Source organism: Erithacus rubecula, assembly GCF_903797595.1.
Source record: "Erithacus rubecula genome assembly, contig: scaffold_281_arrow_ctg1, whole genome shotgun sequence".
Lineage (NCBI taxonomy): Eukaryota > Metazoa > Chordata > Aves > Passeriformes > Muscicapidae > Erithacus > Erithacus rubecula.
The window spans coordinates 88,009-113,219 of NW_027636044.1; the positions used below are offsets into that span (position 1 = coordinate 88,009).

The 25,211-nt window shown below is 42.1% G+C and overlaps 1 protein-coding gene across 1 annotated transcript; it reads left to right on the plus strand.

Moving 5' to 3' along the window:
- Positions 1–127: 127 nt before the first annotated feature.
- Positions 128–24,516, plus strand: LOC306815901 (ankyrin repeat domain-containing protein 26-like; the record flags this gene model as incomplete). The annotated part of the gene is made up of 15 exons (XM_079332407.1): positions 128–136; positions 5,591–5,737; positions 6,862–7,815; positions 9,339–9,491; positions 10,474–10,649; positions 10,849–10,942; positions 11,692–11,766; positions 12,911–13,045; positions 13,961–14,073; positions 14,488–14,629; positions 15,526–15,807; positions 16,501–16,733; positions 17,337–17,583; positions 21,913–21,958; positions 23,012–24,516. The coding sequence occupies 15 exons, from the start codon at positions 128–130 to the stop codon at positions 23,131–23,133; spliced, it is 2,928 nt and encodes a 975-aa protein (XP_079188533.1). The 3' UTR covers positions 23,134–24,516.
- Positions 24,517–25,211: the final 695 nt, after the last annotated feature.

Consider the following 25,211-nt stretch of genomic DNA (forward strand, 5'->3'; position numbering starts at 1 on the left):
CTCCCAGCGCAGCTCTTACTGGGAGCACTGGGAAGGAACTGGGAGGAAAGAACGCCTGGAGGTGCCTGGAGCCGGTGGTGGGCGTGGCCAGAGGGCGTGGTTATGCAAATCTAAAAGTGATCACGCAATGGGATTGGTAGGTGGGAGTAGGGCGGGGTTTTTTGCGGTCACGTGAGAGCTGTGAGGGGAACGGAGACATGGCGGCGGCGGCCGGTGAGAGGGGACAGGGAATGGGAATGGGGACAGGGAGCGAGAATGGAGCATGGAAGTGAGAAGGGAATAGCGAGGGGAACGGGCTGCTGTGGCCAGCTGGGGGCCCTGAGCAATGCCCAAAGCCTTGTGCTCTCTGCAGCTGGCCAAGGGCAGCAGCAGGGCTGAAGGTTCGTGTGGCACAGGCAGCCCGAGCTGTGGAGCCCTCAGGCCCCCGTGGCAGAGGCGCCCTCAGGAATTGTACTGGGAATGGGGACAGGGACTGGGAATATGGAAACTGCAACAGTTGAGAGAATATGGGCTAGGGATTAAGAATGGCGAGGCAATAGGGATGGTAACTGGGAACAAAAAGGGAATATGAGAATAGCATTGGGAATGGGAATATGGGAGCGGGAGAGAGAATATGGAATTGCAAATATGGGAATGAGACTGGGACGGACAATACAAGAATGGGAACAGGACAGGGCATATGGAACTGGGAATATGGGAACAGCAAGTAGGCAGAGAGTACGGGACAGGGAGTGAGAATATGGGAATAAGACTGGGAATGGGATCTGGGCTGGGAGAGACACAGGACGAAGGTGGGGTGACATGGGAATGGACTGGGGCCAAGGGGAGAGGGGGATCCTGGATAGGGGACAGTGGAAGGTAGGATGGGGGGACATAAGGACAGGTCCAGGGCAGGCAGTCCTTCATCCGCTGCCCTAAAACTTCCACCAGGGTCTCCCAGCGCAGCCAGAGCCGCTGGAACTGGGGTGCCCAACGCCCTGAGCAACCCCCAGGTCCCTCCCAGGACCCCTCAAATCCCTGGAACCGAGCATCCCCCGCATCCCCTGGAAGATTCCCCCATGTCCCCAAGCAGGTCATTATTTAACATCTCTATTTTTACCCTGGTTTGGGTGTTTGGGAAGGACAAAGAGAAATGCAGAGAAAATCCAGGCAACAGGGAGGATGTGGAGCCTCCAGCCAGATGTCTTCCCAACACGGATCAGCAGCACCAGGACTCAGGGGGGCTCTGCCCACCGGGGGTCCCTGGGGATCATCCAGCGCGGATCCTGCCATGGGGATGGAGCTGCAGCAGGGCACTGTCTTGGTTTGAAAGACAGGTGTCTGCTGAGGAGCTCTGGAGCTTCTCCTGAAATGGAAAATGTAAACTCCTTCCCTCTAAATTAATATGACTTGGAAATTAAGGAGCTGCCTGGCAAAGATATGGGATTTAGAATAGCAGTTTTTCACTGGAAAAATGAAAATAACAGTATAGTAATATAAAGACCAAAACACTGCCAAGGTCAGAATGCAGCCTGTAACCCTGTTGCTCAGGGTCTTGGTTACAGTCTGAATAATGGTACCTGTAGTTTTCTTAGAGTGACATATGCGGTTTTGTTGGAGCAATGATTTTGGAGAAGGGTGTAGTTACTTTTTTAACATCTGGTGGTGATGAAGATAGGCCTGATCTTCTTCTGCGAATTTAGTGGGAAAGGCTGCTCTGATGTTTCAAATTTCAGATTTTATTTAGGTAGGAAATACTTGGCTTTTCTTCTTGGGTGGGACATCTCCCATAAGGTATAACTCCTTGTGGGGAGGAGTTGTGAGGGATGGGTCATGGAAGAGATAAGGAGCCCTGCTCCACCTGGTTTCAGCAGATGGGGATAGAATGTATAGTTGTGCTTTCCTTTTGCATTGCAACTGAGGACATGATCTACTCCTTATTCTATTACCATCAGCATCATAGCTTAATTAATACCTTCTCTCAACTCTGCTATATATTTTTGTCCACAGTGGAACTTTACACACAGTTCTCACTTAGGATTAGGTTTTTCTGTGGTACTCAATGGGTTTCTTTATCTTTCTTCATTACCTACTAAGTATAAGTAGGTTTTTGAGCAAAAACAATTGCACGGATTGGTTTGACTTTGCTTGAGGTGGGTCTAATCTAAACAGTCTTAAAATACCTTTTATGTGTACTACAGGGACTTTATCCCCATGCACTGTGTGCAAGGCTTCAGACTGGGCAGGACTTCCTTGAGTGATGGACTCTCAGGTGTTGACTATTTAGGTGGCTTTTGTTAAGTTCATTTCTCAGTTTTTGGTTGTTTCCCTGCCAAGTGCCTTTAGGGTAATTTGAAGTAGTCTGTTGTACAGTTCAACTTTCCTGGCAGCGGGTGTGTGATAAGGGATATGATCTATTTATTCAATATCCTGGTTTTTGGCTGTGGTGTTTCTAAGGCTGTTCTTGAAATGGGTCCTGTTGTCTGACGATTCTCTCAGGGGTGCTGTGTCTTTTATATTACTATATTTTTAATTTTCCTAGCAAAACACTATTCCTATTCCCATATGTTGAAGGATTACAGTGCCCCAGCTGGTGAGAAACCCTCCCCCTGCCTCACAGAGGGACAGTCTGATGCTGCAGCAGTGGAACCCACAGACGTTACACACGTCCAGGCTCCAGCTGAACCGCAGGGGCAGGCACAGCCAGCAGCAGTGGCCACTGGAAATAGGAAAAATCAAAGATGAAATCAGAGCACTCAGTCAATAAAGATAAGAAAGGAGGGCCCTCACAACCCCTTGGGGAGCCAGAGGTTGAGATCGTCACTGAGACCTCATCTTATAAAACTCTGAAATCTGCAAAAAGACATTGTACCATGGGGGTGTGAGGCTTATACAACCTATTTCCTTCAGGTGTGGGACCTCATGGGTACAGGTGTGCAACTGGATGGTTCAGAGGCAAAGAATTTGGGACCCTTGACCCAGGACTGAGGTGTGGATCAGGTACTCGTAAGGGAGCAGGGCCTCCTTTCTTTCTGGGAGCAGCTTTTAATGAGTGTGAGAGAGAGGTTTGTCCCCAGAGAGAGAGAATGCAGGAGCACCACCATAGAATGTGCTGGAAGAGCCTTGAGGAAGGGATCCAGCAGCTGACAGAAGTGGCAGCACTGGAGGTGCTCTTTGGGAGGGGTGGACAGCAGGACAATGACCCTGACAAGGTCAGGTGCACAGGGCAGATGATGTGGAATCTGGCAAACCTGGGGCCATCCAAATACACCTTTACTGTGACAATTAATGCTGATAACAACCCAGAGACAGTGGGTTCTGTCACCAACAAGCTCAGAAATTATGAGAGTGTGGTTAATGGCCCGAGGCAGGCTCATGTCTCTGCTGTGGTTAAGGAGCTCAAAGAGGAGTTTAAGGAAGAGATGAGGGAGATAAGGGAAGAGATGAGGAAGATCTGGACCGTGTGGATTCGATGGCCTGGCACTTCGAAACCATGGAAATATAAAGCTTTAGTGGACACAGGTGCACACTGTACGATACTTCCATCAAGACACATGGGAGCAGAATCTGTTTCAATTGCTGGTGTGACAGGTGGATTGCAGGACTTCACCCTGGTGGAAGCGAAAGTAAGTTTAACAGGAAAGGATTGGAAGAAACATTTTATTGCGACTGGTCCTGAGGCCCCATGTATTTTGGGCATAGATTACCTTCGGAGTGAATATTTTAAGGACCCAAAGGGACTAAGATGGGCATTTGGAATTGCAACTGTGATGGCAGAGCGCATCCGGCAATTGAACACCTTGCCTGGACTATCTGAGAATCCAATTACAGTAGGACTTCTGCAGGGAGAAGAACAACACGAGATGCCGTGATTCCTATTCATAAGATGATCCGAGAGCTGGAGAGCCAAGGGGTGGTCAGTAAAACCCACTCACCCTTTAACAGCCCCATTTGGCCTGTGCGTAAATCTGATGGGGAATGGAGACTGACTGTGGACTATCGGGCATTGAATGAAGTGACTCCACCGCTGAGCGCTGCCGTGCCGGACATGCTGGAACTCCAGTACGAGCTGGAGTCCAAGGCAGCAAGGTGGTATGCCACCATTGACATTGCAAATGCATTTTTCTCCATTCCTTTGGCAGCAGAATGCAGGCCTCAGTTTGCTTTTACCTGGAGGGGTGTGCAGTACACCTGGAACCGACTACCCCAGGGGTGGAAGCACAGTCCTACCATCTGTCATGGACTGATCCAGACTGCACTGGAAAAGGGTGAAGCTCCGGAACATCTACAATATATTGATGATATCATCGTATGGGGAAACACAGCAGCGGAAGTGTTTGAGAAAGGACAAAAAATATATCAAAATTCTTTTGGAAGCCGGCTTCGCCATCAAAAAGAGTAAAGTTAAAGGACCTGCTCGGGAGATTCAGTTCCTGGGAGTGAAGTGGCAAGATGGACGGCGTCAGATTCCTACTGAGGTTATTAACAAGATTACAGCTATGTCCTCACCTACTAACAAGAAGGAGACACAAGCTTTTCTAGGTGCCATCGATTTTTGGAGAATGCACATTCCTGAGTACAGCCAGATTGTGAGCCCTCTTTACCTTATTACCTGCAAGAAAAACGATTTCCACTGGGGCCCTGAACAGCAGCAAGCCTTTGCTCAGATTAAACAGGAGATTGCTCATGCAGTAGCCCTTGGCCCAGTTAGGAGGGGACCAGATGTGAAGAACGTACTTTACTCAGCAGCTGGGAGCCATGGTTTGTCTTGGAGCCTGTGGCAGAAGGTGCCTGGTGAGACCCGAGGCCGACCCCTGGGATTCTGGAGCAGAAGCTACAGAGGGTCCGAAGCCAACTACACTCCCACAGAGAAGGAAATGTGTAAGTGACAAAGGCCTGAGCAAGTGAGAAGGAGGAGATGTGTAAGTGTTGAAGGTTTTGAGCAAGTCAGAGAAAGTTTGTGCCTAGTAAGTGTGTATCCCAATCGTGTGTCAATGATCACAATATGGGATAAGGGGTGGAATGTTATGGGTTATGTTTTGACTAGCTCCTCTCCCTACCCCCCACCATGGAGCTGCCGGCCCCTCCCCTGGGCTGTTTTATCTAGCCGGGTGTTTTTCGGCTTTTGGGGCTTTTTGCCGCTGCTTCCGCTGCTCGCTGCTTTGGCTGCTGCTTGCCGCTGCTTCTGCTGCCCCCCTGCCCCCCTCCCCTCAGCTGCTCAGCTGCTTTTCCCCCCCCGGCTGCCTAAACTGCCCCTCTCCCTTTCCCCCCCCCATCCCTAAGATTTGCACCGGCTCCAGAGGAAACAGATCTGAACTTCGGAGACCACCTCTGGAAGTCTGCCAAAGAAGCTCTGCTGCCCTTCCTGGCGAAGATCTGCCGAGTTCATCTCAATCTGAGTCTGTGCTGGGAAGTGTTTCTTTTGTATTTTGTTAATACAAAGTTTTTTCCACTTTCCCCTGAAGAAAATTCTTTCCGAGCTTAGTGAAGGAAGGAATTGTAAGGGGGGAGGGGACCCTTTGGAGGTCTTTTTTTCCTAAAACTTGTCCCAAACTTGGACACTAGCTGTGATTTTTCTGAAGGTGCAAGTAATTGAGTTGTGTTATTGTAGGTTGAAGATGAGCATGATGAAACACAGAGACAGCTGTCTCAGGAAAAGAGTGACAGAGCCCTGCAAGAGGGCATTTTGAACAACCACCTATGGAGACAAAAGGAACTAGAAGAAGAGACAAGAAGAACTATAGGAAAAAGTTCAGATGTAAGCAGAATTTTTTCTAATTAATTAAATTTAACTATGTTTGTTGTAAAGTTTTATTATAACTTAGATATTTTTTCTGCTTCTTGATGGATTATTTACAGTTTGCCAGTGCAATTTTACTGTGCAAATACTTATTCTATTTACCCTTTTTTCTTTAAAAGTTCTGGAAAGCAGTATCAGTGCTGTAATTACACTGCAGGTACAAGTAAAAAGCTAAAAGAAAGCACTCTTTACACCCTTTTTAAACTGTCTTGTTTTTATTTCCTTGACATTTTATCATGACTTTTTAGGGTTTTTCCCATTGTGTTCCCATTACTTTGGGGTTTTTAAATTATTTATTCCCTTATGAAACTCAAAGTATGAAGTTGTTTCCACCTCCACATTTTAAAGTTTTATGAAGAAAGATCAGCAGTGATTTAAACTCTGAATACTAATTAGAATAATTGAAGGAGAATAAGCAATCATAAACACTGTTAAATAAAAAAAGTCTTGAAAAGTTTACTGAATTTATTAAGAATCTGAAATTCTTGGAAGAATTATTTGTTCTTGGCTGTGCTTCCCAATAAATATAGGGTGAATATGTTACATGGGAAAAAAATTGTGTACTAAACAGGCACTATAAAAGACTCATTCCAGTGATGATTCACCTGTATAGCAAACTCTCAGTAATGCTCAAAAAAAGTGTTAAAAAGACATTTAAAAAACAAAATAGCCTTTTTAGCATGGTAAACAGAGATTTTACCAGATTAGTAACACAGCTAAAGTAATCTAAAAGGGAATATTTTAAAGGCATGCACTCACAAGAAAGTGCTGTCATTTTATAATATAATACTTTGTACCTGAAACATTTAAAATAATCATTTTATTATATAGTTTCTAGTTTATGGGAAAAAAAAAAGCATTATGTATTTGGCATGTTTATTTATGGATATGCTATGCTTTCATTCTGTGCCTGCATTGGACACATGAAGTGGTTCATGGAGTAGTTTGTCTTATCTGAAATTTTACTCTCATCTTTGAAGTCATGTTGCAGTATTAGAAATGTTAAAATCCAGTTTAATGCTGAAGTGGTTTTGTAGATTTATTTCCCACCCATATATTTATTCATGTTCCCTGTCATTCAGGAATCCGACACTGAGAGAGAAAAGGATCTGTTGTGCAAAAATCAGTTACTGCAAGATGAGATTGCCATGCTAAGACTAGAACTTGATCAAATAAGACTTAGACAACAGGAGGAAGAAGGAAAATATTTAGAGGAAAATGAGACTTTGAAGGAAAAAAATGAAGATCTCCAAAAAGAACTGAAGCTGAATGAGGAGGCCTTAACACAAACAGTTTTTCAGTACAATGGACAACTGAACTTACTCAAGACAGAATCTGCAATGTTAACTTCCAAACTGGAGCAGACAAAAGAAAGCAAAGACAGGCTAGAGACAGGAATTGAATCGTTTCGTTCCCGTTTGAACAGTACTGTTCAAGAGCTTGAACGTCACCAGTCATCTAAGAGTGACGTGGAGCGGGCATTTCAGAGGGAACGCGATGAATGGCTCCGCTTGCAAGACAAGCTCCACCATGACCTCTCAGATGTGCGAGAAGCCAACAAGAGCTTGTCCCAGCAGCTGAGTAAAGCTGAAAGCAAAGCTAACAGTCCAGAAAATGAGCTTCATCAGTTAAAACAAACGCTCAGAGAAAAAACACTGTTTTTAGAAATGGCACAAAAAGAATTAAGTCAAACGCAGTGTCAGGCAAAGGAATATGATCATGCTCGACAGCTTGAGAAAGACCAAGTCAACAAACTTACAATAAAGCAGGAATCCATGCAGGAGCGACTAGCCCAGCTCCAGAGTGAAAACCTTTTGCTCCGTCAGCAGCTGGAAGATCTGCAGAACAAGGGGATCATCAAAGAAAAAGTAGAGAATGATGTGCAAGATCGGTTTAATGATATTTTCAACAAACTCAGAGCTGATACTGAAAAGCAAATTTACCTAGTGGAAGAGAGAAACAAGGAATTAAATGCCAAGTGTATTGATTTAAGAGAACAAGTCTTCAAATACAAGACAGACAAAATAGAGAGAGAGGTAAAATACAGACTTGGAGCAATTTAAAGTTTTCGAGTTTTTGAAATTATTTTGTTTCTAAAGTGGATTAATTATAAGCCATATGCATGGGATCAGATGATGATGATTTATTCTGGTTCATTGTGTTTCTCTTGAAATTGTGGTAAGGTTTTGGTAAATGGGATGTTACTGCTTGGATCCGAGCAGAGAGCAGAGCCAAGGTATCCCAAGTCTGCTTTGATCAAGACAGGTGATTCTTCTCTAGAACTTCTTTCATCTCTTTTCCTTAGTCCATTTTTTGCCCTATAGAATTATTTTAGATATTTGATGATTTTTTTAAAGTATTGCATTGCTGACAGAGTGATGTAAAAGGAAGAATGTGGAGGTTGAGAAATGAAGATGCAGATGAGTGAATTGTGTGAGATGGACTTATATTAAGTTCTTACAGAGGAAAAACGTTGCTTCTCCCTAAGTTGCTATCAAAATTGAAGAGTATTATAGTGTCCAGATGTTAATTTATGAATATTCTGGGGTTTCTAAGGATGCCTGGAAAATGCATCATTCATTATCTAGAAGTAGGTAGGGTATTCTGTAATGATAACATATTCTGGCAAATTCAGGTAGAGTAATGACTTAAAAATTGCCTTACCCATTTTGTTTAATCTCCTTTACCTTCTAAACAATAGAAACTAATAAAAGTCAATATTTAGACACACTTCTGTACCATTTGCCTCCTTTAATGATTCAAATAGTGATTTTAAATTACACTTCCTTCTTCCTAACAAGTCCGGAATCTTGGAGTGAGGTTAATATAGGCATGTGTGACATAACTGCTTTATTCTTCATTTGTTGGTTACTGTAAGGTGTGTGTAGGGAGAGAACTCCAGCAATACTGTCAGTCATTTTAATCTATGAATTGCTGTGTATTCTTCATACCAAAACAGCAGGTTCCCTCTGTACATTTATGTAACTGTATGAACTATCCAGATTTTAGTAAACATAATATGTCAGTGTAAAGGCAGTTGTTACTCTGAAACATTAAGACAGCTGTGAGAGGATGTGATTCAACATATTCTTAGAGTGTATCTGAACAGAGCTTTTAGATATAGGTATTAATTTAATTATATCTGTAAAATGTAGGAATAGAACAAAGAATGATGTGATACCAAGTCCTGCCTTTGGTCAACAAAGTAGCATCTGCAGTTAGATTATGGGTCATGCATCATAACAGATTTCTTTGGATTTTGATAGAAAAATTCCCACAATTGCAGTGTGTGCTTATGCATAGTTTCAAGTAGAACAATACCTGGGTCTTTTTTATGTATTAGGAAACCACAATCCTCATGAACAGCTGCTGACAGTTTGGGGGTTCTCAGCAGAGAAGGATAGAGAGGTGATTGTGCATATGCATGCTGGTGACAATTTCACTTGAGTTCAATCCAAAGATAAGTCTAACTCTATAATCAAAAAATCAAATAAGTGAAAGTAAAGGCGTTTTTCATGTTCTCACAACTTTATTCATACTCATTTAATTGTTTCATTAGGGCATGATCAGACAACTGCAGCAGGAGCTTGCTGATGCTCTGAAAAAGCAATCAATGTCAGAAGCGTTGCTGGAAGTTACTACGCGCTACCGCAGTGACCTGGAGGAGGACAAGGTGCACTTGCAAAAGGAATTGGAAAAGGCTAAAACCAAGCTACATAGTGTCTGTAATTGTATGAATGAATCTTAGGGTGGTTATTGAAAGTAGGATTGGATGTTTTCCTAGAATCCCAGGAAAAAATGCAACAGGATAGATTTAGTGATGTGGGAATCAATTGCATTGTTTTATGAACTTGGTGTCCGTGTCTTTGACATGCAGACATTGTGTCCTTACGTGGACAAAATTTTTATTTGCAAAGGTGCTTTTCATAATAAATTTGTGTCTGTATTTATGTCTTGCTGCTTTGATTTAGCCAAGTAGATTGTCTGATTTCTGAAGAGCAGTAGAAGCACTGGACTGCTGTGTTTGGACGTTTTTATGCTGTCCTGCTTTTCTCTTTGCCCCACCCTGACCTGAGGTAGCACATCAAATTCTGGCTATTTTCGTAACTTACTCTGCATTTTCCCCCCTTATTTGGCACTGTTATAATTTTCCATCCTTAAGTGGCTTTCCTTGAAGGGAAGTAAAGTATTTCTGAGTTAGGGACCACCTTTCACAGTGTTTTTCCAAGGTATGGACATATAGAGGCCTTGGAGTTTCAAAAGGAAGATTTAAAATCTGATCCTTAAGAGGGACTTCTGCAGTCACTACAGACAGATGAACTTCTTAATTCATCTTTTCACAAGGAGCAAACGAGTAAATGCAAAAAGCATCCTATGTCACCAAAAGGGTCAGAGCAGCAGTCTCAGTGCTAAGGAAAATCATGGGTTGATGAATCCATGGATTGCTCTAGGAAATCCATGGATTGCTCTAGGAAATCCATAGATGGATGAGAGAGGCTGCTGTAAAAGATGGTGAAGCAGCACAGCTTGTGTTCATTTGCTAGTAGAAGCAAAGCTTTAAAAGTACTTGAGGCAATTAGAGTTCTTTGGGCAAAGGATAGGGCAGATACCTGCAGTACATGAATCCTTGGGCAGCAGCTGACTCTGTATAAAAGCTCACCTGACAGCTGTGGATTCTTTCTGTGACTTCACAGTTGCGGGAGGTGGAAGAAAAATATCTTCAGTCTGAGTGTTGTGTTCGTGACTTGAAGACTGCCTTGGATGATAAGGAGAGAGAAGCAGCAGCTTCTGCCCAGAAACTGCAGGACCAGCTGTTGGCATCTTCTGAGAGTAACACTACTATAAAGCAACTGGAAGAACACGTGCAACAGTAAGAGAACACAGTGGGGCGAGGTATCTGTCACTTGCAGGGATTGGCTGGAAACCACAGCAGAGATTGGTAGTATTGTTTAATCACAGCAAATAATTAAGATTTTGAAGGATGTTCTTGTATTTTGTTATTTTGCATTCATCTCTTGGAATTTGTGCTCTGGCAAGTTTTTATAAAAAGACCTGTATTTCTTTTAAAGCCTTGAAATTGAAAACACCAAATTGGAAGCCACTGTCCAGCAACAAAACAACAGGATTGAAGCCCTGCAGGGAGACCAGCAAGCCTCTGCTTCAGTAAGATACTCATAAATTCTCTTTTGGTGACTTCTGACTTCAGACTGAAACAAAATTACATTACATAGTACTCATAAATTTCTCTTTTGCTGACTTCTGACTTCAGACTGAAACAAAATTACTGAAACAAAATACATTCTGCTGTGCAGAATGGCTACTTGCTGTCTGTCTGTTCTCATGAAACAGTGAAGAAGACTCCTTGTGATATCTGCAAAACTCAGTGTTAGCCATGCAATTTACCACTGCTTCTACACTTCTAACAGTGGTTAATTTTAGCTCAGATAAGGACCACATCTGTGGCCTGAATTAAGAGATTTTTTTTATTGTTGTTTTTTATATTGTAGCCAGTGAACTAGGGTTCTTGTTATGACCATACTTGTCAATTACAGCTGAAGGTATTTATAACATCACTGCATGTGATAGTCAAATTTTGTGATGTACTTATACTCTCAAGAGAAGTGGGAAGGCAGTCACAAATCCTTCCACTTTGATAACAGGGCATGATTTTCAAGTTGCCATGTGGTCTTTTCTCTCCTTCTCTTCCCCCCAAGTGCACCAAATGACAGAGATGATGATTGCTAACAATTTTACAGTGGCATCAGACTAAAGCTGTTTTGATCATTGTTGCTGGGTGTAAATAGTGTAGGAATAAAGTGGTAAAGAGGTTGTGTAATACTTTTGTCAGTGAGGTGTCACTTCAGTCTAGGAAGTCATAGTATACCTTCTTGATTCTTGAAATGCTTCTATAGGTTCATAACCGCCTGGAAGACTTGATAATGAACTTACAGACAGCACAGGCAGCTGCAGAAGACCACCACAAGCAGGTACATTACAGGCTTCTGTAAATGACTGTTTTAGTCTTTGAATTTTTTGTGTGTAGGTAATTGATGGAAAGATCATATGGGCTGTCTAAGCACACAGCACTTAAATGCCCATCTGGTTTTAGGGCAAGGTACCCTCAAGTGAAAAGGTTGTAAATTTTCTCATTTTCCTACTGCTGTGTTTCGTATGTGTTGTGGTGTGCAAGACAGTTTGTTCATCAGTTTGATTCATCTGATGAATTCTCTTCCCCATCCCACCTGCAGGGAGTGAGCAGGTGGCTGCATAGTGCTTAGCTGCCTACCAGCCATAGCAGATGACTCAGTGGGTGTTGTGGGCAGCTTGGAGATCTGTGGATGAAGGCTGAGAGAGGAGACTGGGCTTGACAGACCCATATTAGCTTTTCAGTTTTGTCAGAGCTTGTCTTGAGGCCATATGAGGTTTTGTCATGAGAGCCAGTGTTTTACTTCCTCTGTAAGGACTTGAGAAACTCATACCCCCTAAGGATTTTTTTTATCTGAGACTGTGCTAAGTGTTTTGTCACTTTCTGTAGCCAGTAAACATCTTTTTGTTTTTTCCTTTTTTCTTTTGTAATTTTCTTTTTTTTTTTTTTCTTAAAAAATGCCACAAAATGCAACTAGTCAACTTCCAGTCTTTATACTTGAATTGAATCAGCAAGTTCTGTTCAACTCAAATGTATCTATTAGGCAAATCTTTGTCCCTTCAGGTAGAACCATCAATATCATTGTCAATTTCAAAACATTTTCTTGCTCTCAGGAGATGTAGAGCTGTTACAGAAGCCACGAGGGTAGGGTATATTCTGTGGTGGGCACTAGAAATGAATACATGAGAAAGTACATCATGAACTCTGGAGAACCTTTGGAAGAAAGCTGCAGGGCGATTTTGTGTGTGTGTTTGTTATTCCCCAAACTTTAACCTCATCTCACCACCCTTGTAGCATTCATTCTTTTTGCAATCTTCAATTTCTCTTCTTGGTTGTGTTTCCCAAGCTGTGTATTACATTCCACATTACCATTAACGATAGACGTTGAATGGGGAGAGGAGAGAGTTTCCATTTAAGTTACAGCTGTCTGTTGCAGTATTTTTTTATGGTCACCTTAGTTTCTTCTGCCATTGTTGCTTTTACAGGTGCAAAAGCAGAGTATGCTGGCTCTGACATCAAAGGACTTGCAGAGCATGTGGGAAGAGCAGTTTAAGTCAAGATCCAACCTCGAAGAGCGTGTTGCTCAACTTGACAGGGAAAAGGCAGATCTCTTTGAACAGGTAAATCCAGAAAATTCTCCTAAGCCAGTACCTGAGAGAACTACATTAACCTTTTGTCTGAGTTCTTACATAAAGAGCATTTTTTTATTATCCCTGCCATTCAGGCTCTGGATATGTTGTGATTTGTGGATCATCCAGGAAGCAAATGAAAGCTGTTTGGTTATCTTTTTGTAAGTTCTTGAGTGATTTTCTATGAAAGAGTTTCCAGTATGGTTTCCATCAGTTGAGCACATGAAGCAGGGCTGCAGTTCCCCAGTTCTTTCTTGGATTCCTTCTGGCCATCTGCTGACCTCTGTGTTTTCTGGGCAGGGTTGAAGTATTTAATTTTTCCAGTGCAGTGCATGGAGGAACAGCAGTATGTTTTCTGGGTAGTGGATGCTTTAAAGCCTTGCAGAAAAACATACTGAAAGAATTCTGGGGAAATGAACTAGTGCTTGGGAAACAAGAAATGACCTACAGTTTTGAAGGGGCAGTCTTTCCCTCCTCGTCTGTAGAGGAACAAAGGAAGTACAAAGCAACTAGCACATAAGTAAGTAGCCACAAAGTAGAGATGAAAGGGAATAGTGTATTGAAAAAAATTCCCAAATATCAAATTCCCAAGATCAAATCCTCTTCCTGCTGATCAATAAAAACTTTAGATGTATTTGTATTCTTCCATGATGAGCATACCTACATAATTGTTGCTATGAGTTGAGAGCTCTTGAAAGTAGTCCAGCATCTTTTCCACCTTTGTTTCAGTGGAGGCATCCATTTTTGTTCTTCAGTATTGGCCAGTTTGCTGTGAAACCTAACGTAGACCTTGGCTAACATATGGAGATGGACTGCAGCTTCTCTGTGGAGAATGCTAGAGAACAGAATTGCATGTAGCTCTTGTTCTTCTGTTTTGAGTGTCATGTGTCTTTTCTGTTTTGAAAGTGTGAGAGTGAAAGAAAGAAAGTGAAGAAACTGATAGAGTTAAAACGCCCAGTTGAACTCCGTCTGGACCAAGAAATGAGAAGAAACTTAGAATTGCAGAAAGACTTTAAGAGGTATGCCTTTTTGATGTGGTGAAGAGATATCCCTGAACAGAAGTCCAGTTTTATTGAACTGTAAGAATAGGCATACATATTCTGTAAGCCAACTGGAGTTTCATATTAGTTCCTGCAAGGCATATCTGTGCATGAGCCTATACTTATGAGAGCTGCAAGAGGAATTGTCAACCCAGGTTGCCCTGCAGTTCTCCAGGGGTGGGGAAGGAAGTCTGCAATTCATCTTTTCAGCTGAAATTCAGATGTGTCAGGTGATTTGTGGCACAGGAAGAGCAGGTCTTTTATCAGCAGTTCTAGTACTATCAAGTATGTTAAAGATGAAGAAAACTATGTCTTCACTCCTTACTTGAGAGCATATAGGAAAGATTGCTTATTCCTGTGTTTCATTGTTTTCTAAACTGATCTGTTGTATAGGTTGAAGAGACTTCTCAGTAGAGCTACGAAGAAAATAAGGGTGTATGAGGAGAGAGAAGTGGAGTCCCAGCTTAATTTGAAGGGAGAAATGAAGAGCAGGTATTCTGAAATGGTCACTGAAGTTGATAGATTGAGAACAAAGGTGAGCTCTCTTAATGTGAGGTTTGTTTGGTTGTAGTGTTACTTCTTTTCAAACCTGTGTGAAGCTTTCTCTGCATTTCTTGTCATGTTATGATTTTCTTTCCTTAGCTGTATTTTAGATTTGATTGGTCTCAGTGCTTTTTGTACCATTAGAGAGAAGCAGGTGACTATAACTAATACTGACGTAGTTATCACTGTGGGTAAAGGTGCAATCCTTAAGTGCAAAGCAGCATCTGCAGTGGCACAGGAAGGGCAGACTGTCCTGCAGGGAAAGGGCAAGCCAAGAGTGGCAGCAAGGTTCACACAGCAAGAGAAGCCCTTGAGCCCTGTCTCAGGCATGAGTTCAACCAGAGGCAGTTGGGACTTTCCTTTTCTGAAAAGTTGCTGTGCAGGGTATGATGAGGAGAGGTGATGTAGGAGAAGTGCTGTACCTTACTGCTCACAGGTAGCTGTTTCAGCCCATTGTGGCATGGGGACCCAGAAGTATTGTTGCCAGAGGTGTTTTTGAGGTTGCTCTGGTTGTTCAGTAGTAGCATGTAAACTTCTCCACCCATTACTCAGATTCATTGCTAGGAAGCTGCATTTCACTATTCGAATCGGCTTTAGAAGGCATCATTGTAGAATCAGTTACTGCCTTTGCAGTGACTTTTTTAGTCCAGAAGCTAATAGCATTTTTGCATGAAGAATTGTGAAAAGATTCCTCAGGTTCCCATCATACCACAAATAATGTGAAGGTTGATCTTGTTGGAAAAAAAGAGCCCAGTTACATTTATGTTTCTGATTAAATATACACATGATAAATACAGTCTCCATGGACAATCTCTGTAGTGATTTTAGCAGAATTCACTGCTTTTAGATGTCTCTGAGGTTGTTTTTGGGTTTTTTCCCCATGTATAGGTTGCTGAACTTTCCCAGCAGCTGGACATGGAGTCTAAAAAAAGCATGCAGCTAGAAGCACAAAACCGGGATCTGCGAGAAGAGTTGTCTACTCTGCATGGGAACTGTGAAAAACTGGAGAAGAGCAAATCCCAGCTGAAAGAAGAGATGGCAAAACTCCAGCATCACTTGGAGACTAACATGGTGGATCACAGCCAAATAGAACAGTATAAAAGAGAGGTTGATGAACGAGCAGGCCAAGAAATAAGACAAAAACTACAAGAAGTCAATCTCTTTTTGCAAGTGAGTGACTTTGACGTGTCTGTAGGCGCTCTGTAGTCTTTGGTGGTGGCCACCATTTTTAGTGTTTTGCTTTGGGTGCCTGATTCTATGTGTTAGTGCTGTACTTGTATCTGTGCCAAAGGGCAGTGGGAGAAGGGCATATGGTTGGGCAGGAGTGCTCTTACAGGGTTTGATGTGCTAGCAGGTCTCTGAATCAAAAGCTTGCCCAAGGTAGGTTTCCATTTTGCAGTGCTTGGGGCTGTCTACTGGTGTGCTTCTCACTGTTTGTACTTCAAGAGGTTTTGCATCTTCCAGCTGTCAACAGCCAGACCTACAGGTCTGGTTTTGTCCTTGTACAGGGGAGAGTGATCAGAAAGTAAGTGACTGAAGTTGCAGTTTTGGAGATCAGGAGGAGTTGAGGCATCCTGCTAAGGTCTTTGAGGAATCCTGCCCTGTTCTCCATGCCCTGTCCTACAGAGATAGTGTTTTTTCATTAGTAGTTTTGAATAGTAGTAGTGATTTGGGCTTCATCCTGAGTGAAAAGAATTACTTATAGTAGTAGCTCGGGTTTCTGCCTTGATTGCTGATGGTAGTGAGGAGGCACAGCTGCCTCTCTGAGCCAAGCTGGGCCCTCCAACTTGGCTACATACAATTGACAGGTGGGGAGAGTTCTCTTTTTCTTTGTGGTGGTTGAAGGTGCACTGTCTCTTTCAGGCACAGGCTGCCTCCCAGGACAGACTAGAACAAATCAGAGCAAGTCATCATGCTTCCCTCAGAAACCAGCTAAAAGACAGAATTAGAGATCTTGAATGTGAGTTGGACAAGATAAAAAACACTCAAGACAGTACTTTTCCAAAAGAATGTGCACAGGCAGAAGTGGAAAAGTACAAGGAGCTGTACCTGGAGGAAGTGAAAACTAGACGATGCCTAGCAAAGAAACTGGAAAGGTAAGTCTATGCTTTTTTTGGACTGGTAATAAGAAACTCCTTTTTCCTCATGCATATTTCTTGTTAATTCCTCTTCTGCACCTAGCCAGCATTGAAAACATATGATGGTGTGTTTGTGGGAAAAGTACTGTAAGATCCTTCCTGTTCAGCAGGCCTTCATTTCTCTTCAGTGTTTCCGCAGCAGCACAACTGATCATGGCATTAACAGGATACTTTTCAAGTTGATATTGTTTTAACTGGCAGGTTTTTTTGCCTGTCTCTATAATCTCATCCTCTGTACAACAACAACAACAAAAAAGAATTTCATGTCTTTTATTGTTTGAATAAGGGTAGGCTTCTCAGAGAACAGATTTCTGTTCTGTGAAAGAAAAATAGAAATCTTTTTTGGCTTCTGTTTAAGCAGTGGCTCTGAGCTTTGAGCTTCCCTTGGGAAGGGGGGCCAGCCCAGAGTTCTTATACTGGTGCCTTCCAGAAGAAGCTATGTAAACACATGGCTTTCACAGAAGGTTTTGAAGCCCTCATGCTGAGCAGTCCTAAACGTTGGTCAAATTGGGAAAGTGTTCCTACCAAAGGTAACCATTTGTGTGCTTTGGAATGTTTCAGAGCTAACAAGAGACTTGAAGAAGCCAATGCTAAGCTCCTCCGGGAGCGCCATAAAAACAAATCATTAATCACAAGCAGCATTGTCAGTGGAGGTCTGGCTGCAACTCCAGTTCTGTATTCCACTGCACTGGGACATCTTGGCAGCCATTTGGGGCTGAACAGAAGTCTCAGTCTAGGAGAAAGCGTCCTCAGCCCAACTGAGAACACATTATCTGCAAGAAACAGGGTTGCAGCCTTTGTGGCCAAGGTAAGCATTTTGAAATACCATTCTTGATTGCTGCTGGAGAGTGGCAGTATGCAAGGTTCTCCCTCTTAGCATGAAGTTAAAATCCATTTATTGGTCCATATTGTCTAATAGGCCAAAGCAACTCCTAATCCTTAAAACAGTGCACAGCTGTACAATGTTTTGGTCATCAGGGTTGTAAAAATTTTTAAAAGGGTCAAAGGCCATAAGGTATTTAAGTCAAAGCAGTAAAGTGTGTCATGACATTCTTTTACAAGAGAAACTGACAAGGAGTACTGTGGCATAGGGAGTTCCCAGCTAAGCTCAACATGAAATTCCAATGTATGGTTTTGTTAACTTGTTTAAAATGGCTAACATCATATTCAATGATTAATCAAATCAGACATCTGAGACACTTTTCTTCTTCCTTGATCTTCAGTCCAGCAGTTTCTTCACAGAACTTGCTTTAGTATGTTAATACTAACAAAAGGATGCTTCAAAAATAGGATAAGAATGGGATGGCATAACTTTGCACTTACACTTCAGTGCAGAACACAAAGGAAGGAAAATTCAGGGACCCACTGCGAAAGGGAAAAGAGGAGACCAGGAGGAGTAGGGAGCACAGAACAAGAGAGAAAGGAAGAACGCAGAGATGGCATCAAGATGTTAAGAAAAAGGCAAAAGAGAAAACTATTCCTCTTCTAGGCAAAAGAGCTGCCATAGTTTAAAACAAAAGGCTTCACAATTGTGCCTTTTTTGGAGAACAGCAAGGAAAACAGACAGCGAAGGGAAGGAAAGTGGAAGTACTCAGTGCTTCTTAAAACTCAATTACAGCCACAGTTTTCAGGTATTACTTTACATTTTCATTTTCCAGAAGACATTGGAACTCCTTGAGAATCTCAAAATTTTGTCAGTATCAAGATAGACACTTTCAGGGGTTTGCTGCCTTCCCTTAAGTAGGGAAATTTAATTACAGAAGTTAAATATTTCTCCAGGCTATTTCGTGGCTCATTGTTTTATATAGCTGCTAATAAATACAGATGTGAAGTTCAAACTCCTGTATAAGCCTCTTCAGTGTTTTGTGAAAAATGCTTCCAAATCCACTTGTGGAAAACATCTGAGCTGATTCTAAGACAAGTCTATATTAGATCTAAGAATGGTAGTACTGTTCCCTCTCAGTGTCCTGACTTCAACAGCACCCATAGAGTTTCTTTCCAGAACATGTGTGTCTCACAACTCTTGAGCATTCTCTCAAGGAAGTTTTTCAACAATTATGTATGACATGTTCCCAGTCTTCAATTACTGATGTCCAGAGGGGATTTGCTTCTTCATTTGGGGGCTTTCTTTTGTACTAACATTTTTCCTTCCTAGTGCAGTTTGTTGGTAGGACCTAATCCCTTGAAGTTTTCTCTGCTCTTGATCACAACCTGTGGAGACTTTTAGTTTGTTGTCACCAGAGGAGCTGAGGATAATTCACTCTCATAGTATATACAGTGTGTCTTCTTAGGATTCCCTTTGAACTCTAATAATGTATCAAACTCTGAAGTTTTCTTCCTTGAATAAGGATGAGTTAAACAACTGCTATATGCGCAGAAAAATTATTTCTGACCAATTCAACCAGGTACTCTTGAAAGAAAGATGGGACTTTCAGCATGCCAGATTTCTTTAAATCAAAGCAGTAGTCTAGTGTCTAGGACTAAGTTTTCCTGCTGTGAATTTATCCCCCCTTATACTAAATTGAGCTGCTCATTCTATTGTGATAAGTCTTCCTGAAATTACCACTTAGAGAGCAACTGAGACTGACATGGTACCACCTGTAGCCTCAAGTACCTCAATGTTCAGTGTGTTCAGGAAAGTCTTAAAACCTAGTCTTCCCTCTCCAAGTCATAAACAGGAAGTACTGTTAGTGGTCTGTGTACCAGAATTTGAAAGATGGGCTTTAGTGTATAGCCCAAGGCAGGGGATATCTGTCTGCTGCAAGTATTGCAAGAAGATTTTGGGACTCATGCTGCTTGTTATATTTCCAAACTGCCACATTTCAGTCCTAACAGCTGTGCCCAAGGCTGGTGCAAATGAATGTGGGTGTCTTGATGTGGGAAAGAATAGTGAACTCTGCTGGCTGCAAGCAGTGTCAATCAGTGGATTTATGAAATCAGTATCCCTACAGAATGTGAGAAGGAGGATTACAGCTCCCTACACTATCTCTCAACTTCTGTTCCTTTTCTGGTTTCATTTTCCATCTGCTCTCTTGTATTTTAGTGGTCTTTCTAATGTGAGCTTTTTGCCTTGCCTCATGTCCAGGTAGGCCATGTTCTTGTGTCTCACTGAAGACCTTTGAACTTAAGGCTCTTTTTCTTTCTTCTTCAGCTTCTTAATCAAAATTCTTCTCTCTCTTCCCTGCAGCCAGAGATGTGACAAGGTTTGTAACGTGTACTGTTTAACCTTGAGTGCTACTGGACATGTTTTGTCTTTTTATGCTGCTAGGATTTGATTCAAACGTACTGATGCATTCCCATTGGCCTAAAGCTGGGAATGCTTTGGAGTTGCTGGTTTCTCTCAGTGAAAGAGTGACTTGCTGCTGAGTAGTTCTGTGCTTTATGTCTTTGTGAAGTTATGGCTTCTGTAGTAGCTCAGCTTCTGTAAGATGCCACCATAGGTATGGATTTCATCTCTTCTCATGGAACTTAATTAACTAGAGAAGTCTCTTTACTACCCTTGCCTGTTCTGACAGTCAGAAAGTTCTGGGTAGCAACAGTGGTTGTGTGTGCAGTAGCAGTACTGCTCTGAAGTTCAGTTCCTAGACCCTGAGTATCATCTCATGGAGACTGAGAGGATCCAGCTCACTTGGTGCACAAGAAGCTCCGTGGATAAGTAGTAAGTCAACATCACTTCCTGGAACAGAACTCCTGAGATGGTAACTGCTGCAAGTAACCCAGTATGTTACTGCCTGAAGAGCTAAGCAGTGAGAGGACCTGCTCAGGACACAGACACCAGCTTGAGGAACAGTGGAATTCACTAGAATTCTGCAAGGATATGCTAAGCTCACCAAAGCATATAATCATTAGTAATGAATTACACAGGACAAGCTAAGCAATGCACTTCATGATTACTACAAAAGAATGCCTGTAGTGATAAAGAAAGATACATCACCACTTGCTCCAATACTTGACCATCATCCCAGTCTGAGACACCTCAGCTCTGGGGGGAAGGTGTCACAGGGAAGGACTGGAGAACCAGGGTTCTGGGAATTCCTGTGTGCATCCACCTTGCAGGCCACCAGGCTCTCCCAACTGCTGTGGCAGTAGCCCAACTTTTATACCGTTAACCAAACAAGCTGGCATAATGTGTCATTTCATCCTCCTTGGCCTTCTCCCAGAGCCTGGCTCAAGGAGAAACCAAGGGATTGTCTTTGCTCCTATACCCCTGGTTAGGCCAGATGTGGCCTCATCCAGTTTCTAGATTTGGAAAGGCAAACACATGTTCTGTCAGTAAATGCACACATAACAATGATTTGTTCAGGAGCAAATACACATAGGTAACATTTGGTTGGAAGCTTCATCTGTAGGTCAGCATTGGCTCCGGTACTTCAGGCCTTGGTACTTCAGGCCTTCTCCAGAGGGGGCAGGAGACAGTGGAGACTATCAGAGTCCCAAAGGTGTCTTTTCATTCCTTTTCAGAGAAATCCATGTGTTGGCTTTATTTCCACCTATTTCTCTTTCCTCAGGTGGGGATGAGAATCACAAAGAGGTTACTGGAATAAATAAGAGGCAAATAAGACCTTTTTCTTCTCTTGATTCATCAGCACACGTTGCAGAGGGCCCTTTGGACTTTCTGGTTATTGTGAAAGCTTCATAAATCAGGGAAAGTGCTTTCTTGCAACTACTGCAGCTTTGCTTAGGATTAGTGCTGCTTTAGGCCATGTTTTGGTCTAGGCCTTAGATTTCCTGCTTCCATCCACTACCCATGTCTCATGTTCTAGGGGAATCCCTTTCCCCAGGATTTTACTGCTGCTTGTCCATGCTTGAAAAATACTTGAAGCTTGGGGGGGTTATTCTTTTGGCACCACTGAGAAGAGTTTGGCTCCATCTCTGTTACTCCACCCTTCTGGTAGTTAATACACACACACAGGGTGGCCTGAGCTTTGTCTAAGAAACAGGCACAGCTCTCTCAGCCTCTCCACACAGCTCACGTGGTCCAAGACCTTTGGCATCTTCTTGCCCATCACAGGCCATCATCTCCATTTGTCATGATACTTTTAGGTTTTATCACGTTGTCTCTGGGGTGTAAGAATGTTTTAGCAGTTACATTTGAGTCATATTATGTCTTAACTGTATATTTTTTGTGTAATTCTAGGTACGTCAGGAGCTGGATGAAAAAATCTCTAAGGAACTGAAAGAAGGTAAGGTGTCATTACATTAGGAGTGTTTTTAAGGAAAAAAGTGATTGTTTCTATGTCTTGACAGCTTTCAGGCCATTATTTTCAACTTCCTCTGCTAAGCATAGTTTTTTTTCTGTTATTTGAAATTGAATTTGAATTTGAAAAGTTCCTGCCTCCCAAAATACTGCATAGAATGTTATGCACTTGCCTGGAAAAAAACAAAAAAAAATAATTCATCCACTGGCTCAAACAGAAACACTTGGTTGAAGATGAAGTTCCCTTCACTAGAGTTAATTTCCAGCAAAAACATCAAAGAAGCCCCCAGATTTTTATAGATCTTTATAGACTTCAGCCATCCCTTCCTTCCCTGTACATGGATTGCATTCAGTACTGAACCCTACCATACATGTTCTCTGCTGTTAGATCTTGATTTTTCTTGCTATGATTCACGGCTTGTCTTTGTAGCCAGGTGTTGGCAGTCTTGTTTTGAATAAGAAGCACTTGATCAGGGACAAAAGACAACATTCCTTCAGGAAGAGATTGTTCAGTAGTGTTTAGGCAAGCACAAGTTCAATGCTTGTAACATGGGGCATAAAACACACTCTAGAATTTGAGGCCAGGCATCCAAAGAGGAAATCCACCTGCTTCAGGATAGCTGGTCCTCCAGAGTCATTGCTTGGCAGGGACTGCAGCTGTGTAGCTGTAGTGCTCCCATAAAGCACAGCTTTGAATGTTTAAGGAAAGCAAAGACTTGAGGCTGAAGAGCTCTGCAGGAGCTATGCTAACAAGCACTGTTAAGGGCCACTGGAGTCCTGTGGAGTCCCAGATGTTCACTGTGTAGCCTCCACAACATCTGTCATTAGCTTTACAAATGCTGTTGACTGATAAGCAAATGTGCACAAAATGCATTTCTTCCTTTTTGCCCAGCTCTTCCCTTGTTAGGCGTGCTTGGAAATTTTGAAGTCTCATCCAGTTTGCAGACTTTTGTGCCATGTAAAATGTTCTTTTAGTACCTTAATTTGCCCCATCTGCTGTAAAAGTAACATAAGGAATGTTGTCTCTTTTTCCCACCAGCCACTGCTGAACTTAAAACTGGATGTGCTGGATCTTCAAAAAACCTTCATGTGGACCAGGATCCCCTTTGCAGAGCAATAGAGGAGTACCGTGATGTTTTAACCAAAAATTACATGATTTGAATGAAATGCTGTAGAAAGACTCTGGACGTTCATTGCTTTTATAGAGCATCTGTGGTTTTCCTTCTCCCCGCTTCAGGTGTGAAAGATTGTTTATTTTATTCTGTATATAAACTCTAAGTCTGTTAAATGGATGTCAAGCACAGTGCACTCATCTGTTGGGTTTTTTCTGCATAGCTAACTTCTTTTGCACTCACATTAAGAACCACATTCATTTTTTCTGAACAAGAGATTGACTGATCTGGTTTCTTGAGCTTGACAAAACTGTCAGACGTGTTTCCTCTTACAGTAGCTGCATTATGTTGTTCCACTCATGTCTGTGTTTTTACAAAAGCATTACTTTTGTTCTGTTTAGTCCTTTCACTCAATATGTTTGTAATTTCTCCAGTGTTACTTAAATGCTTAGGACATCCTTTGTGCTTTGAGCCCAGTGCTTCAGTCCTGATGCAGTGACTAATTTCTGCTAATTAACTTATAGTGTTGTTCAAGCTGGTGAAAAGGGCACTTTACGTTTTTGTCACTTTATGCAACATAGGTTTAAAATTACTGAGTGTGTAGTAGTGCCAAGACTTGTTTTATGGTCTTTCTGATATTTTTATTTTGTATCACAGAATGAGTGAGGTTGGAAGGGACCTCTGAAGGCTATTTCCCCTAGCCCTCCTGCTCCAGGACCACACTTAGTTAGTTTCCCAGATCTGTATTGGTTTTTGAATTACTTAAAAATGGAAACTCCAAAGCCTCCATGGGCAACCTGGCCTCATGATCAGTCACTGTCAGAATACACTTGAGTATAATGAGGGATATTCAAACCCAGTACCTCTATGGTATTGGTGTTGATTTCTGTATTAAAAATTGCTACAGCTTCAGACTTTTGCAGCTTTTGCTTAAACACTCGTGGTACACCTGAAAACACTTCCAGTGGGAGGGGGAAAAAGGGAACATTAATATTATCAATTTACCTCAGTACTCTCCAGAACTTGTGTGATTGGATACCCAATCTTTTTGTTGTTGCTAGCAGCTGAGAATGGTGTCTGTAGCCCAGGTGTGGTGAAAAATAGATAGCAACCATATAAGTAGTTTTACTTATTTCGGGGAGTTACCAGTTTTTAATTAAGATGAGAGTTGTAATTTCCCATCTGCAAAAGTCACCAGCAGAATATAGAACAAAGTCCCAGTTTTGGAAAAGTAAGAATGATTGCATTGAGATGAATCAAGACTGAAAGAATTTTAGAGTTTTGCCCACTATTTCAAGGACTTGAGTTGACAGATAGTGAGAAAAGCATTAAATGCTGCTGTGACACTTCCTTTTTATATTAATACATTTTTGTGAAGCTAATACACTATATTTACTTGAACTTGATATTTAATAAACTTTGCAATCTAGAACATGGCTTTGTTTTATTGTTCCCTTTCTTGGCATGGCTTCCACCCTGTCCCTGCTCCTAGAACTCTCTAGGGCTCTCCTGTGCTCACAGATGCACCTTGCCTGTTCCCCTGTTGTTGGCCTGTTACAGATTAATGACTCCAACACTCAACCATTTGCAGTAACTGCCCAGGTGTGCTGCAAGAGACTGGCCTGGCTCAATCAATCAGCTGGCTAGTGCTTGGCTAGTGATGCACAGAGTGGCCTCCCCAGTGCAGGTGCATGTGCACACCTGAGGCTACAAACTGGGTTTCCAGATAATGGCAGAGGCTGGTGCAAATCCGGCAAAGTGGGATAGTCCTTACCATGCCAATATATTCCCTTACATAATGGCTCAGCTCTGAAGTACTATGCTTTATTTGAGATAGTTTGGACCATTATGAACACAGCTGTGTATTGCAAATTACAAGAATAATTTTCAGGTTTTATCTTCTCATCATTTCTTTTTAACTATAGAAACAGAGTAAAAAAATCTGCTCCTACCTCAGAGGCCTATTACCAGACATCTATAGCAGCATCTCTACGTAAAATAGAGCTCTAGGCATCTTTGTAAACAAAAATTCGTCTTTCACATTTATTAACATTTGTGATGCCTATGTGAGCATTGCTGTCAGTCCCCTTCTTGCCACTTCCATTTTGCAGGAATGGATACACAGCT